Here is a 14,273-nt window from a genome sequence, read left to right as displayed (position 1 = left end):
TAAGTTTCATTTAATTTTTCCATGAAATTTATTGTACCCTGTTAACATTAGTCCACAATGCAGCAATATTTTAAAGGCTTTGATGTTGATATTTAGTCCCATTTCTGTTTTCTTCACTTTGAGCCTTTAAGTAGAAGCATCTGTCCTGTACTTGCTAGTGATTCTGCTGAGGAACTTTTTAGAAAAGTATTGTTTAGCTCTGTGAGAAGGAGCAAGTGTGTACACAATATAAACTTTGTTCTACTAGAACTAGAAAGATAGACATCTATGTGCAGAAAGTCTTTCTTTTCAGGGATGGGAAAAGCATTTAAACAAAAAGAGCAATTTTCTTTTAGTAGCTGAATTGTTAGAATAAGAAAAAAGTGTTCAAGAATGACTTGTCTCATGCTGAAACAAACAAAAACTTGCCGTTTTAGCAATACCAGCTCTGCAGCCCATCGTTCATGATCTCTTTGTGTTAAGAGGGACGAACAAAGCTGATGCTGGAAAAGAGTTGGAAACACAGAAGGAGGTGGTAGTGTCAATGCTGCTGAGACTTATCCAGTACCATCAGGTAAAAGAAGACAGTGTTCCTGTTTATGCTCTGTAAAAGGGTAACATTGTTTTGACTACTAAAAATGCTTCAGGACATACTAATAATTTTCTACACAAATCTTGAATATCTGGACTCTGTGTGTGATCTTTCAGTATATGGAGAGTGTTCAAAGACTATTGTGGTAGGGGAAAGCCTCTGCGGTACAAATCAGTTATTGCAAGTTAAATAATATGTCTGTTGCACATTATAGGCAAGCCTAGGTTACAAAGCACTGAAAAGCTTCAGTAAGGATCATGATCCTGGTTGCGTTGCAGATTGACTAAACAGAAGGTTAAAAGAAGAGTTGTAATAAATTAGAAACCAAGAAACTCAAAAGAATTTGGGGGGAAAGTGGAAGAGGTAATGTGCTGTTTAGAAATAATGTAAGTGTTGCTGTGCAATAGCAGTAACTTAATAACATGTTAAAAAAATTATTTGAATAAGGTAATGAGGATGGTAGCTACACAGTTATCAATTACCCCTTTGCCCCAGATCTCACAGATATGGAAATCATGTTTATATCATGTAGGAGTGTAAGAATGGCTTTCATCAACACACTTTGTTTGAAAGAAAAACATAAAGGTAATTTTAAGGGAAGTGACATAATTAACACAGGAGCTTATTGCTTTTTCAGGAGATTAGCAAACTTAACATGCTTTTCCTCTCATCATGTGAAAATGCAATTCTAGTGTATGCTAATGTAAGCAATGCATTTTCTGAGAATAGTTGGAGAAAAGTCAGTACATCTTGTCAAAATAATTTGTTAGAACTGCATGTTCAGATTGGAATAATTTTGTGTATCCACATTTTCTTTTGAATTTGTAGTTTTATAATCATAAAATGACTAATATAACTATATGAAATGACACTCTGTAGACACATGATGTAAAATAGTGAATAACTTTGTGTTACATAAGGTACTGTAATTGCTAGCAGATCCTCTTCTGACACACTTAACCTATTAAAGACCACCCATGCATTGCTCTTCATCCCACACCATCCCTTTTGTAGCTCTTATTCTGTCCTTTTCTGCTCATGCAGTGTATGTAAGCTAACCCCAGGCAGTTCTATTGTTTGGCTATGGCAGGGACATTCTGCAGTGGTGTTCCTGTAACTCAAGAGGCTCCAAGAACTGCAATCTTTATCCTTTTTTTTTTTTTTTCTTTTACAACTGTAACTACATGGAGGTGGAGAATGGAGAGTTAAAGTAATTCGACCCAGAGTTGTTTCTATCTCCTTTCTCATGAGAAAGCTCTTTGGGAAGAAAGTCGTCTGGTGATTTTTTTTATTTATTTTTTGATGGTCTGTTTCTGATTCTGAACTGCTTGACTTTCTTTTAGAAGTGCTCCATATAACTAGTTTTCAGAACCAGATTCTTCTTTCCCGCTTCCCAGTTCATATATTAACATTCCTGCCTGCTGTGTCTTTGGCCTGACTATCCTGGAAAGTATGGTCTCTGTAACCCTCAAGTCAGTAACATATTCAGCTACTGTACATGATCCTTGCTGTTGGTGTCCACCATTAAAGACTGACTTATAAACTTTTACATGATGTATAAAAAAGTGATGCATCCCAGGGGAATGAGCTCTATAAGAAAGAGCATACATGTGGGAAAATGCACTCAGATATTCTATCTTCTTTCCCATTGACTAGTGTTTTGACAAATGCAGTTTAAGAAAGATCAAGGAAACGTTTTATTTCTGGTTTATAAAAGTAACTGAAAAATTCCTTTAAAAATAACAATAGTAATAAAATCACAACTAAGAACAAACTTTGAACCCAAAAATGGAATTTTAAAATATTGTATGGCTTCTCATGTGGATTTTCTTTTCTTGTTGCTTTTTTGCCAAATGCATGAAGTGATAATTTTTTTTTCCCACTGCGGCATTACTTGAATGTTTCCCGATAGTATGGTGTTTACTTGCATTCTTTTGGACTTCCCTCAGGTGCTGGAAATGTTCATCTTAGTGTTGCAGCAGTGTCATAAGGAAAATGAAGACAAATGGAAGAGATTGTCCCGGCAAATAGCTGACATTATTCTCCCAATGCTTGCAAAACAACAGGTTGCTATATGCATTTTTTTAATCTATAAACTTGTAAAATAATTCCTGTAACCAATTATTGTAATTATGGCTTTGGATAATTTCTGTATTTTCTTTAAGGTGTAGCCACCATATCTGGAAAAATAATTACTGTAGGATAAACTAAGCCTTTGAAATGATGCAGGTCATATTTTAAATACACACAGTATGTGTGATATCCTCTAGGCTGTTCCCAGATAAAGCTCATTCTGTTTTTTGTATGTACACAATTGTGTCTTGCTCAGAGCACTTCCTAATGTGAACATTCTCCCATTTTTTTAATAACTGTGGTGGGTCTAACTGCATTTGTTTTAGTAAGGAGAATGAAAAAGCATCACCCAAAACTGCATTTATAAATCACAGAATTGCAGAATAGTTGAGGCTGAAATGGACTTCTAGAGATTGACCCTGCTTTGAGAAGGCATCTGGAGCAGGCTTCTTACGACCGCGTCTAGTTAGATTTTGACTATCTCTAAGGATGGAGTTACCCGTCTGGGTCTCTTCCAGTGTTTGAGCATCCTCACAGGGAGAAGGGAAAAATGCAGGAGAAAGGGAGAGAGTTGTATTTCAACTTTTGCCCATTGCCTCTCCTTCTGGCACTGGGTACTACTGACAAGACTGTACTTGTCTTCTTGTCTCCTTCTTGCCCCTGGCCAGATATTTGTACACACTGTTAAGATCACAGAATTACAGAATGACTTGGGTTGGAAGTGACCTCAAAGCTCATCTAGTTCCACCCCCCGCCATAGGCAGGGATGCTGCCCACTAGATCAGATTGCCCAGGGCCTCGTCCAGCCTGGCTTTGAGCGCCTCCAGGGATGGGGCATCCACAACTTCTCTGGGCAACCTGCTCCAGTGTTTCACCCTCTGAGTAAAGCATTTCCTCCTAATTTATAATCCAAATCTCCCTTCTTTTAGATTTACATACCCATAGATTTAGATAACCATTCCCCATTCTCCTGTCATTATCTGACTGAGCAAAGAGTCGCTCTCCATCTTTTTTTTATAAGCCCCCTTTTAAGTACTGAAAAGCTGCAATGAGGACTTCTTGGAGCCTTGCCTTCTGTAAGTTGAACAGCCACAGCTCTTTCTACCTTTCCTCATATTAGAGGTGCTCCAGCCCCTTGATCATCTTTGTGGCCGTCCTCTGGACCTGTTCTAACGTCTTAGCATCCCCCAGAGCCTTCTCCAGGCTGAACAATCTCATCCTTCTCAGTCTCCCTTTGTATGACAGGTGCTCCAAGCTCTTAATCATTTATGTGACTCTCTGCTGGGCTTGTTCCAGTGTGTGTGAGTCTGTATTACTGGGGAGCCCAGAAATGGACTGTAGATTGAGGATAGGTTGTAGATCTTTTGTATTTGGGAAGAACAGTCTACTCCCTTTAGGACAAGGATTCTCTGTACTGTCCCTAAGCAACAGAGGGCTTGTTTTACTGTACAACTTTATTTGAAGTAATTATTTCTAATTCCAGGGTATAAAGCAAAACTAATGAAATTGTGCCCTTGATATGTTCTTCACTCTTTGATGACAGATTCTCCCCTCCTATGAGGAGGTTGCATGGCGGGGGAGAGTAGGCTGTACGGAGGATTAGACAGCAATTTTTGAGGGAAGCTAAAATGCTGGCAAACTGAAGTTGCCTTTGTTTTGTATGATCTGTGTATGTACTCAACTATCAGATTAGGCTGGCAAAATAGGGTCGTCCAGATAAAGTCCAGTCCTTGGCTTTTTGCTATCAATTGCTTTATAATTTAAATAAAAAACTGATCAAGTCAGGCTTTATCCTTACTACTCCTGTCTCTGCTGCTGCAGTGTAATTGAGTTGTAGCCATTCACTTCTCTGATGATTAGGACTTCTTTTTTCCTCCTAATTGTCATTTTAAGCTTATTCATGGCCAAAACATTGTTATTCCTGTGTCACCACTGCTGTCTATAATAGGCCTGCTAGGATGTGCAGGGAAGAGAGAAGTCTTTAAGTTTTATGACAATCAGTCTTTTTGTCTCATTCTCTGAATCTGGCATGTTTTTCCTAAAATAAGTAAGTGATACCTGTATTTTGTGGGATAGATTTTTGCCCATGTTCTCAAACCTACTGCATAGGAAGGCCTGCAATGAAAGTTTCAATTTACTTTTCATAGATTTTATTGCTGTAAATTTTGTGCTGTAAAGGGCAGCCTTATTATATACAGGTTGTTACAGAAATGTTTAAAACATGAAATGGTAATTTTGTGTTGCATTTACGTGTGGTGGTAGTTATAAATTAGTTTTGTGGTTTTCTTTTACAGATGCATATAGATTCTCATGATGCCCTCGGAGTATTGAACACTTTGTTTGAAATTTTGGCTCCTTCTTCCCTTCGCCCTGTGGACATGCTTTTAAGGAGTATGTTTGTTACCCCTAAAACAATGGTAAGCAAGGGGGAACCTGTTAAAACACATTAAGTGTTTCTAGAGTAGTAGTAAAAGTGGATGTTTCAAGAGAAGAGAGAATCTTGTGTCCTTCATGCCAAATGAAAGAGCTTGTATTTCTATTTCTTATTTTACAATGTGGTGTTGAAGTACCTGAAGCAGAGCTTAGGAAAGAATTCATTAGAATTAACAAGATTTACTATCTCTAGCATTTTATACAGAAGTGTTCCGCTTTTGGGTTATTTACGTTCTTTTTGTTTCTCTGCCTTCCTGATCCTAAAAATACATGCAGTTATGGTAAATTCTAGATTGCAATTCATTACGTAAAACACATTTTTCTTATGCAAGTGCTAGTACTATTTTGATAGTTGAGATTGTTAATTTCTTTGGAGATTTGCTTTAGGAAGGCTGAATATATTCCTATGTTGTTTTGAATTCTTTTGAAGTTGAACATTTTAATTAGCTGTTGCATAAAATTAGACATGAGAACGGAGCAAGCAGCAAAAAACTTTGGTGGTCAAGTCTTTAAAATGCTGTGCTCTTGGTAATGGTCATGCTTATTCACTCTAACAATCTACATTTTCTTTTGGTTTGTTTGCTAGGCATCAGTGAGCACTGTTCAGCTATGGATTTCTGGAATTTTAGCTATCCTTAGAGTTCTGATTTCACAATCCACAGAAGACATAGTTCTATCCCGTATTCAGGAGCTTTCTTTCTCACCATATTTGATTTCGTGTCAAGCAATTAACAGACTGAGACGTGGAGAAAATAATGTATCCACACCAGAGGATCGTGCTGAGGTTAAACAGGCTAAATATCTGCCTGAAGAGACGTTTTCTAGGTATGTTGTCTTGAATAACTTAAGTGGAAGATTAAGATTTCTGAAAAGTCACAAATATATTAACAGCTCTATGTATGCACAAATATTGCATATCTGATGGAAATAAAGTCTTCTAAGTTGATACACGGGAGGAGGTTGTATGGAAGATGGAATGAGCTGAACAGCAAAGAAAGGAGATGGGTTTTTTTTAGTAGAGACTTTGCACTGTTTCAGTGTTTCTTCTCAAGCCAAGTGAAAGACCTACTGGAGCCATTATGATGGATAAATCCTGGTGTTATTAAAATCAACTTCAAGCTTTAACTGTTTAATCCTTTCCATCCTCTCTCTGTGGGGCCTGAAAGATGAATCATACCCACAGCAGAAGCCTGTGTTATGTACTAGAATCTTGGCAGCAAATAGATACAATTGATTAAGTTAGTCCTGCTCTTTCTTTTCTTCTTTTTAAGAGCTAGCTTTGTCTAGTTAGCTTCCCATGCTGAAGCTCTGCAAGAATGACTTAAGCAAAATGAAAGATGGAGAGATGGTGATCGTATTCTGTTGACACAGTGTTTGTCATTAAGACAATTATGTCTTAATGTGGTGGGAGGCATTTGAAATAGCTATTTGTTTAAGAAACTAAAAACTTTTTACTCAAGTACAGAATTTCAGATAAAAAGAAAATTCTGCTTCTTACTCAGCTTACTGGTGGGGGTGATGGATAGAAGAAAAAGGGGCATCTGGACACCCTTAAACAGGACCTTATGTCCAACCAGAGTAGGTCGAGGAATGATTATGGCCAGGAGCAAGCATTGCTTATTGCAGACACCTTTTTTTGGGGTTTTGTTTTGCTTTTTTTTTTTTTTTTTTTTAACTTGGTGTGGTGGTTTCACCCTGCTGGGCAGCTAAGCCCCATCACAACCACTCTCTTGCTCCCCCTCCTCAAAGAAAAAGGGTGAAAAAATATGATGGAAAGGGCTCAAGGGTTGAGATAAGGACAGGGAGGTTGCTCACCAGTTACCATCAGGAGCAAAACAAATCCAGCATAGGGAGATTAATTTATTGCCTATTACTAGCAGACAAGAATAGTGAGAACTAAAAGCAAACTGAAAACACCTTCTCCCCATATACCTTCTACCTCTTCCCTCCTGAGTGGTGCAGGGGAACAGGGAACGGGGGTTATGGTCAGTTACCACCGCTCCTTCATGGTGACTCTGCCCCTGTTCCCCATGGGGTCCCTCCCACAGGATGCCATCCTTCCCAAACTGAGCCTGGGGGGGCTTCCCACAGGCAGCAGCTCTTCAAGAACTGCTCCAACATGGGTCCATACCATGGGGTTATCTGTCAGGAGCAAACTGCTCCAGCACGGGTCCCCCACAGGTGGCAGCTCCCCCCAGACCCTTGCTCCTGTGTGGGTTCCTCTCCGTGGGCTGCAGCTCTGGCCTGGGGGCTCTCCTTGGGCCACAGCCTCCTCCAGGCCACATCCACTTGCTCTACTGGGGGCTCCTCCATGGGCTGCAGCATGGAGATCTGCTCCATGTGGGGCCCGTGGGCTGCAGGGGGACAGCCTGCTCCACCGGGGGCTCTCCACAGGGAAGCTGCTGCTGTGTGCCTGGAGCCCTCCTGCTGCACTGACTTTGGGGGCTGCAGGGCTTCTTCTCACTCTTTTCTCCCAGCTGTTGCACAGCAGTTTTTTTCCTTTTTAAGTCTGCTCTCACGGGTCCAACCAGCATTGCTCGTTGGCTTCTCTCTGGTCAGCAGGGGTCTCCTTTGGAGCTGCCTGGAGCTGACTTTGCTCTACCTATCCTGAGCTTTTCTCACAGAGGCTATCCCTGTAGACCCCCTCACTACCAAACCCTTGCCACATAAACCCAGTATACCTGGATGGAGGTTTGATATGGAATCCATGTTGTAGAGTGAATGTGGATAAATGAGGCTGCCAGCAGCTCGGTTCCTGTGACTTACCGAGCTACCCTTCCTTAGCTGAGCTACAGTAACTGTCAAGGCGTATTTTTTTTTTTAGCTGATTGCAAATCACTAGGAAGACACCATGTCATTTTCAGTGTTTGCTGTGTGAGTGAGGTGGGCTGTTGTATGCATGCTGTCACTTATGACTTCAGCTAATGAGTAGGTAACACAGTTCCGTTATGTAATTATTGAATTTCTTATCTGTCCATAGCAATAGCATCATGTTTGTTTGGGGCCAACCTGTTATATAGTATTTAATTTAACATTTTCTTTTGGATAAACGCACAAGGATTTTTTATTTTGGTTTTAAATTTACTGAGTTTTGTAGGCAAACATCATCTTATTCTGAAGGATATTGCAGTGATGGTTTTCCTGTTGATGGTATGCTTTTTTTTTTTTTTAAGGTTCTTATTACAACTGGTTGGTATTCTACTGGAAGATATTGTCACCAAACAATTGAAAGTGGATATGAATGAGCAGCAGCATACTTTCTACTGCCAGGAGCTGGGCACGCTGCTTATGTGCTTAATACATATCTTCAAATCAGGTAATACTTGAAACAATGCCTTGTGTTGTTGTTTGCAGTGAGGTAATTTTGAGTTCTGAGACAATTGTTGAATGAGTAGGTGTTTAAGACATTCTATATATGAAGAACCTCCAAAATTTTGTGCTTGTGAATGCAGGTTCTATTTTTCACATTCCTTCTCTGGATACAAATAGAATGCAACTAGTGACTTTTCATCTTCTTGACTGAAGGTAGCAGCAGAACTTTTCCTAGTGCTGCCATCTGTATTGATCTGTAGATCAGCCTAATTCACTGGCTTCTCCTTATGACTCCTCTTTTCTTTAGGAATTGGCCTGATCTGAGGTACAACTGGAGTATATGCAGCTATAGCCACCACATTTTCTAACTGTCAGTCTTTCCAGTCTGCCTGGTCTTCTAAAGGAGCAAACTGGAATATGGTGTCATTCCCCACTAAGTTAAGCAGATCTTTTTGCAGTCTAGAATTTCTTGTGTTGCTGAAATTCTGAGATATATTCCTGACTGTATTCTAATTCTCAGAAAGTTCTTTCCTCTACCTCCTTTCCTTGATGAAATACTCTTTTTAAAGTGTTAGGAACCATATGAGTCTGCCTTGTTCTGTTGGAATTTTCAGAGTTTTAAATGTGCCTATTTTGGCTGTTTGACTTGAGGCTTCCTTGAGACTTTTATCCTTTTCTGCTAGGCCTGGCTCTGACTAATAATTCCAAAAGCTGCTGTAGACCAGGATCTGTCAAGAACAGCTATCCTAGAACAGCTGCTCCTGTGTACCTCCATGGATGGAAGTAGATTGCCTCATTCCTAATATGCAGCGTAAGCTGAGAGACTTGTAGGATGAGAGGTTTTGCTCTTTCTTTGTAGTTTACAGCTTGCAACGCTTACAGTGTTCACCTGATGCTCTGTCAAAGGGAATCACAGCTTTGTGTTACAGCCTCTGAATAGTGTTGCACACAGATCCCAATACTTCTGTAAATATCTACAAATGTGCTTTTGTTAATACACTTGCAAGGTGAAAGAACAGGGAGTTCTGTGTATCTTGCTTCAGCTTGTTGACACAAGTAAATCTTCACTGAGAAGAAAGCTTGTACCATTTTCCTTTCAAACCTTTGGATAAATTTCTTTTTGTCCTCTTCTGAGAAAGATTTCAAGTGCTGCAGTAGAATATATTTGGGTGCTTTGGAAAGAGAAATGTGTTCTCATGGCTAAAGTCTTTTAGGGAGAGCATTTTCTAATCTGTGTCACTTAAGATATTAGTGGTGTACATTTCATTTAACTCTTCCAGTGGCGTGCTTTTTCTGTTTGCTTTCAAAACATATTCTACCTTAAAGTGGCTGGTAGTATTCTGGAGGGTAAATATATTGCTAGCTACTGTTGCTGATAACTCTGGCACTCTAAACAACCTCATCTTCTATCCAGTGGGTTATTACTGGGTACTTTCTGTTGTCATATTTTCCACTCTATCACCATAAATTTCTTCCTAAATTTTCTGTTTGTTTGTAAGAGGTAGAAGGTATAAAGCATCTCTCCTGACCACATTCCTTGAAAGCCTTTGCACCTTTTGCTTGGTCCAGAATATTATTTTTTGAGTTCTTCACCTTGTCCATACAGCTGACATCGTCAGTTTGTTGCAGATCTTGGATTATAGTAGTTGGCTGCAATTTAAAAGTTGTTGGCACAAATCCCTGATTATTTATAGACTTCCTTGGGAGTTGCACAAATCACTGCATTCTACAGGCCTGTCTGTAAAATGGGAGTTATGGTATTTCCCTGTTTAGTAGATGTGAATAAGAAAAGGGAATACAAAATACTACTGTTATACAAACACAGAATCACGTTAAATGTTTCAACACCCTCTAATTTTCTCTTTTTAAGCTCTTCCTATGGAGTTCAGTTATAAACTCCTTTCTTGGTGAAAAGCTTTGTTCTGTTCCTGTCATTGCTACCAGCTGCTTCTTGCAGCTCTGAATGTAGTGAGTGATCACTCTATTTTCCACGTGCTTGTTACTATTGTAGTTACTGTTTAAGTACTGTAACAAGCACATGTGTATCATCAGCTGCTGTTACTGAGAGATTTGAAACGTAGATTATAACAAATAGCCTATGTCAAAGTGATTTGGAGTAGATGTTTAAATGGGTTTGAGCCAGGACCAATGAAATTAGAAAATCAAGCTGGTGATTAAAATCAGGGAAGTGGGTACTTCAGCAGTAGGAGCTGGCGATGAAGGAAGGGGAAGGCTCAGCTACTTCTGTAGCAAACAGCTTCCAAGCTGCACTATTTATTGCCAAAAAATATGTAGAAACTTTCATGCAAAATGAAAATTAAGTATTAAAATATTTATGCTAAGCACCAGGATACGTGTGTTGCATGATCATTAGAAATTAAATGAATTTAATCTAAGACTACAAATCCACTGTAAGGAGTAATCATACTGTGGTTACCTTATACGGTGTTACAGAGTAGAAGTAAAGTTGTTCAGACACATGAGCTATATTTTCGTGTCTTAGCATTTTGTTTCAGGCTTAGGCTTAGGTTTAATTAAGTGCCTGGTTTTGTACTACTGCTTTTGTTCAGTTCAAGACTTTGTAATTTTATTTCTCTTTAAGTTATATCCAGCTGCGCCTTATTGTGACTTGTGTTTGGGAACATACATGTAAGCTACGATCTTCTCTCATTTTTAACTGCTATTTGATCTGCTACTTGGATGTCTTGTCTTATCTCGCTCATTACAGTTTTTCTGAGAATGTGAGCGTTGCTGACTGCTGTATATTCAACTATAGGAAGCTACCATATTAGAAATCAAAATTTCTAGTGTGCTACTTTGAAGTAGAATAGAAATAAAAGGTGTATGGATAAAGTGAAAAAGCCATATAACTTCAGACAACTTCGTCTCCATTTTCCTTGTTCTCCCTTCCTTCATTTGGTATTATGATGAAGTAGCAGCAAGTCGGAAAGCAAAATTCAGCTTCTGTGTTAAGAGTTCAGTATGCAGGACAGTGACTTTTCATCACTTAAAAAGACATACTTTTTATACCTCAACATTTGGATGGAAGGGTGTAAGTTCAGTTTCAAATAAATATATTTGGGAAGCCCTCAACTGATGTAGGAAACTTGTAAGTGGTCTTCCTTAACATGTGCAATAGTAGTTTTAGCATGGTTTTTATTTAGAATGTGTGTTTTACTTTATAAAGAAAAATATCCTGGTCTGTAATTAAGGGTTTTAAATTTGGTAAAGGTTTTCATGTGTTAGGTATAAAGTTGACTATAGGTTTCATTATAGTTATAGTCTTACCTAAAGCATTGTTTCAGACTGGGAGCTGCTTGCTGGTGGTTCACACACTGCCCTTGGGCAAGCTGCATGACCTGCCTCACAATTGTGTTTAAAAAACAAAATCAACAACAACAATGCAGAGTATGCCTTCTTTCCAGGAATGGTACTGGCTTATAAAACAGCTTTTCTTTTATCAGAGTACCCTGAAAATTTTGAAATTTCAGAATTCAGACAAGAGTATAGTTACTCTAATATGCTTTTATTATTTTCAGGAATGTTCAGAAGAATCACAGCTGCAGCCACCAGGCTTTTTACGGGAGATGGATCCGATGGTAGTTTCTATACCCTTGAAAGTTTGAGTGACCTTGTTCAGTCCATGATTCCCACACATCCTTCTTTAGTTCTTCTTTGGTGTCAGATCCTTCTTCTTGTCAATTACACCAACTACAATTGGTGGTCAGAAGTGCATCAAACTCCAAAGTAAGTTTTTTTTTTTTTTTTTTTTTATCTCTAAAAATAGTAGCATGTCTCTCAATTGTATTTGGTACAACTGTATGGGGAAAAAAATCTAGCCTTTAATCTGCTAAGCTTGTCAACTCTTGAATAGTACTACTAGATTCTGAGGTAGGTAGTTCTGCATTTATTTTGTACATATGTGTATTTACATACTGTCTGTTCTGGCAGTATGTCTTTCAAACTAAGGAAGTGCATCCTGTGTTCAGTTGTTCCTCAAAAGAACTGTCAAGGAACCTCTACACTTTGAAGACTATGAAACTCCCATCTCTGTAAAATTACCATCCGTATACTTTTAAATATGTAAATAGCTGTAACAAAATATTCAATATAGCAGGTTTCATGCCTCTGTGGAGTCTTATTTCACCTTCCAGCAGATAACCAGCCAGTACAGATGATATACATTGTGTGTGTCTGATCAGTAAGATCTGGGTACATCTGTTACCTGTCAGTGGGTCTAGCACTGAATGTTAAAACATACTGTCAGCATTGTGCTGATTCATTATAAAGTGACATTAGTAGTGATGTCACTTAACATGAGTTGTCTGATACTCAGAAATCTTGTCTAAAATGGTGAACTTTTGGTCTGAAGTTGGGTCACCCCACCTGCCAGATACTTCTGACATGGGGATGATCCCTCCTTTGGGTGTAAGGTGGGATCACTGTGGGTGGGTGGGTATCCCTTCATAAACTGTGGAGGGAGATTAAAAACTGATCTGAGAGAAATTTCTGATGTTTGTGCAGTGAATATTAGGGAAGTCTGATTTTGATTTACAACATGAATGGATTAATACTTTGAAAGAGAAGTGTTCAAATATGAATTTCTGACCTCAGTTCAACCTCATGGTGTGAAGAAACACAGAATTATGTTTTGTTATTCTACCAGAGATGCAATAGCCCATGTTTTTCTCTTAAATAACCTGTTTAGTTCTTCAGACTGTTCAAAGAAGCAATGAACACTGACAGAAAAGTAGTACTAAAATTGTTAGAAAGTAAAGAGTGATGAAAAGCAAGGTGTCTATTTCAAAGCAGTATAATGTTAAAATGAAATTTCTGGGAAAATAAATACTGCATAAAGACTTATTATTGGTAGGTCATTCCAAATTTTTTTGATGTTTCAGTAGCCATAGTGATAAAATATAATGTGCTTCTTGCAGGAGACACAGTCTGTCTACTACTAAATTACTTAGCCCTCAGATATGTGGAGACAGTGATGAATCAGATTCCGAATCTAAACGCGGCATGTGCAATCGAGAGATAGTGAGAAGAGGAGCACTCATTCTTTTCTGTGACTATGTCGTAAGTTTTGAATTATGGATTTTATAACTACAGTAGTGAGTTATTAGGCTGACAATTTTTTATTACTGGTATGCATCAACGGAGTCTGGTTCATGAGTGAAAATTGAGAACTTGTCAAACTAATGATTTCATTTTCAGGGGGCACTTCTGTAAGATCAGGTATGAGCTCGTTTGAATTTTTTTTTCTATTCTGAACTAATTCTCATGGGGCTTGTCTAAGGACACTTAGTAGGTAATAGAACAATCTGATGGGTATTGCAATCATTACTTGTGAGTTGCTAGGAGCATACTAAGAAATGTTAGATTTTTCAACATTAGTAGTAGCAGCACAGTTTCTAGTGGACAACACATTACTATCTTTTGTAGTGTAAGAGGAGAGCTTTTACACTAACATTTCATTTCTATTTTTGGTTCTCTGATGACAGCAGTTTCTGTGGCTTCAACCTCTTCATGCCTTTAATATTAGTGTTTTAAGTCATTGGAAGCGTACCTTTGAGGTGAACCTTCCCATAGTACCTAGTATTGCAGTTGCGTTTGCACTGCAGAGCACTTTCAGGGAAGCCAACTAATTTCCTTTCAGATTCAGCTAGACTAAAAGCTGTATTTAAAAAGCACTTCAACTCCTAATGGACATTCAGTCACCGTGGTCAGATGAGAGCTTGTCCAAGGTAAAACCCTCCAAAGCCTCTTTACTGAAGAATACCAGCTTCTCAGCATCACCTGATAAGCTCTAGAAATCTTCTGTTGTGTTGTACTCCTTCTTGATATCCACTTACCTCTGTAGGTTTACAATTAATTATTGACT

General features: G+C 38.6%; 1 protein-coding gene across 3 annotated transcripts in view; it reads left to right on the top strand.

Annotated features, from left to right (window-relative positions):
• The window catches only part of HTT (huntingtin), an 83,519-nt gene that overhangs the window by 42,310 nt on the left and 26,936 nt on the right, over positions 1–14,273 (top strand). For all 3 annotated transcript variants that reach the window (XM_027455608.3, XM_027455606.3, XM_072037807.1), the window contains 7 exons: positions 417–553; positions 2,521–2,637; positions 4,939–5,061; positions 5,664–5,902; positions 8,251–8,393; positions 11,929–12,136; positions 13,327–13,468. In XM_027455608.3, coding sequence (XP_027311409.3) covers positions 417–553; positions 2,521–2,637; positions 4,939–5,061; positions 5,664–5,902; positions 8,251–8,393; positions 11,929–12,136; positions 13,327–13,468 — 1,109 coding nt within the window. The remainder of the gene's footprint in view (positions 1–416; positions 554–2,520; positions 2,638–4,938; positions 5,062–5,663; positions 5,903–8,250; positions 8,394–11,928; positions 12,137–13,326; positions 13,469–14,273) is intronic.

This window comes from Anas platyrhynchos, chromosome 4 (assembly GCF_047663525.1).
Source record: "Anas platyrhynchos isolate ZD024472 breed Pekin duck chromosome 4, IASCAAS_PekinDuck_T2T, whole genome shotgun sequence".
Classification (NCBI taxonomy): Eukaryota; Metazoa; Chordata; class Aves; order Anseriformes; family Anatidae; genus Anas; species Anas platyrhynchos.
Note: the sequence above shows the minus strand (reverse complement) of the source record. Positions and strands in the feature narration are given on the sequence as shown.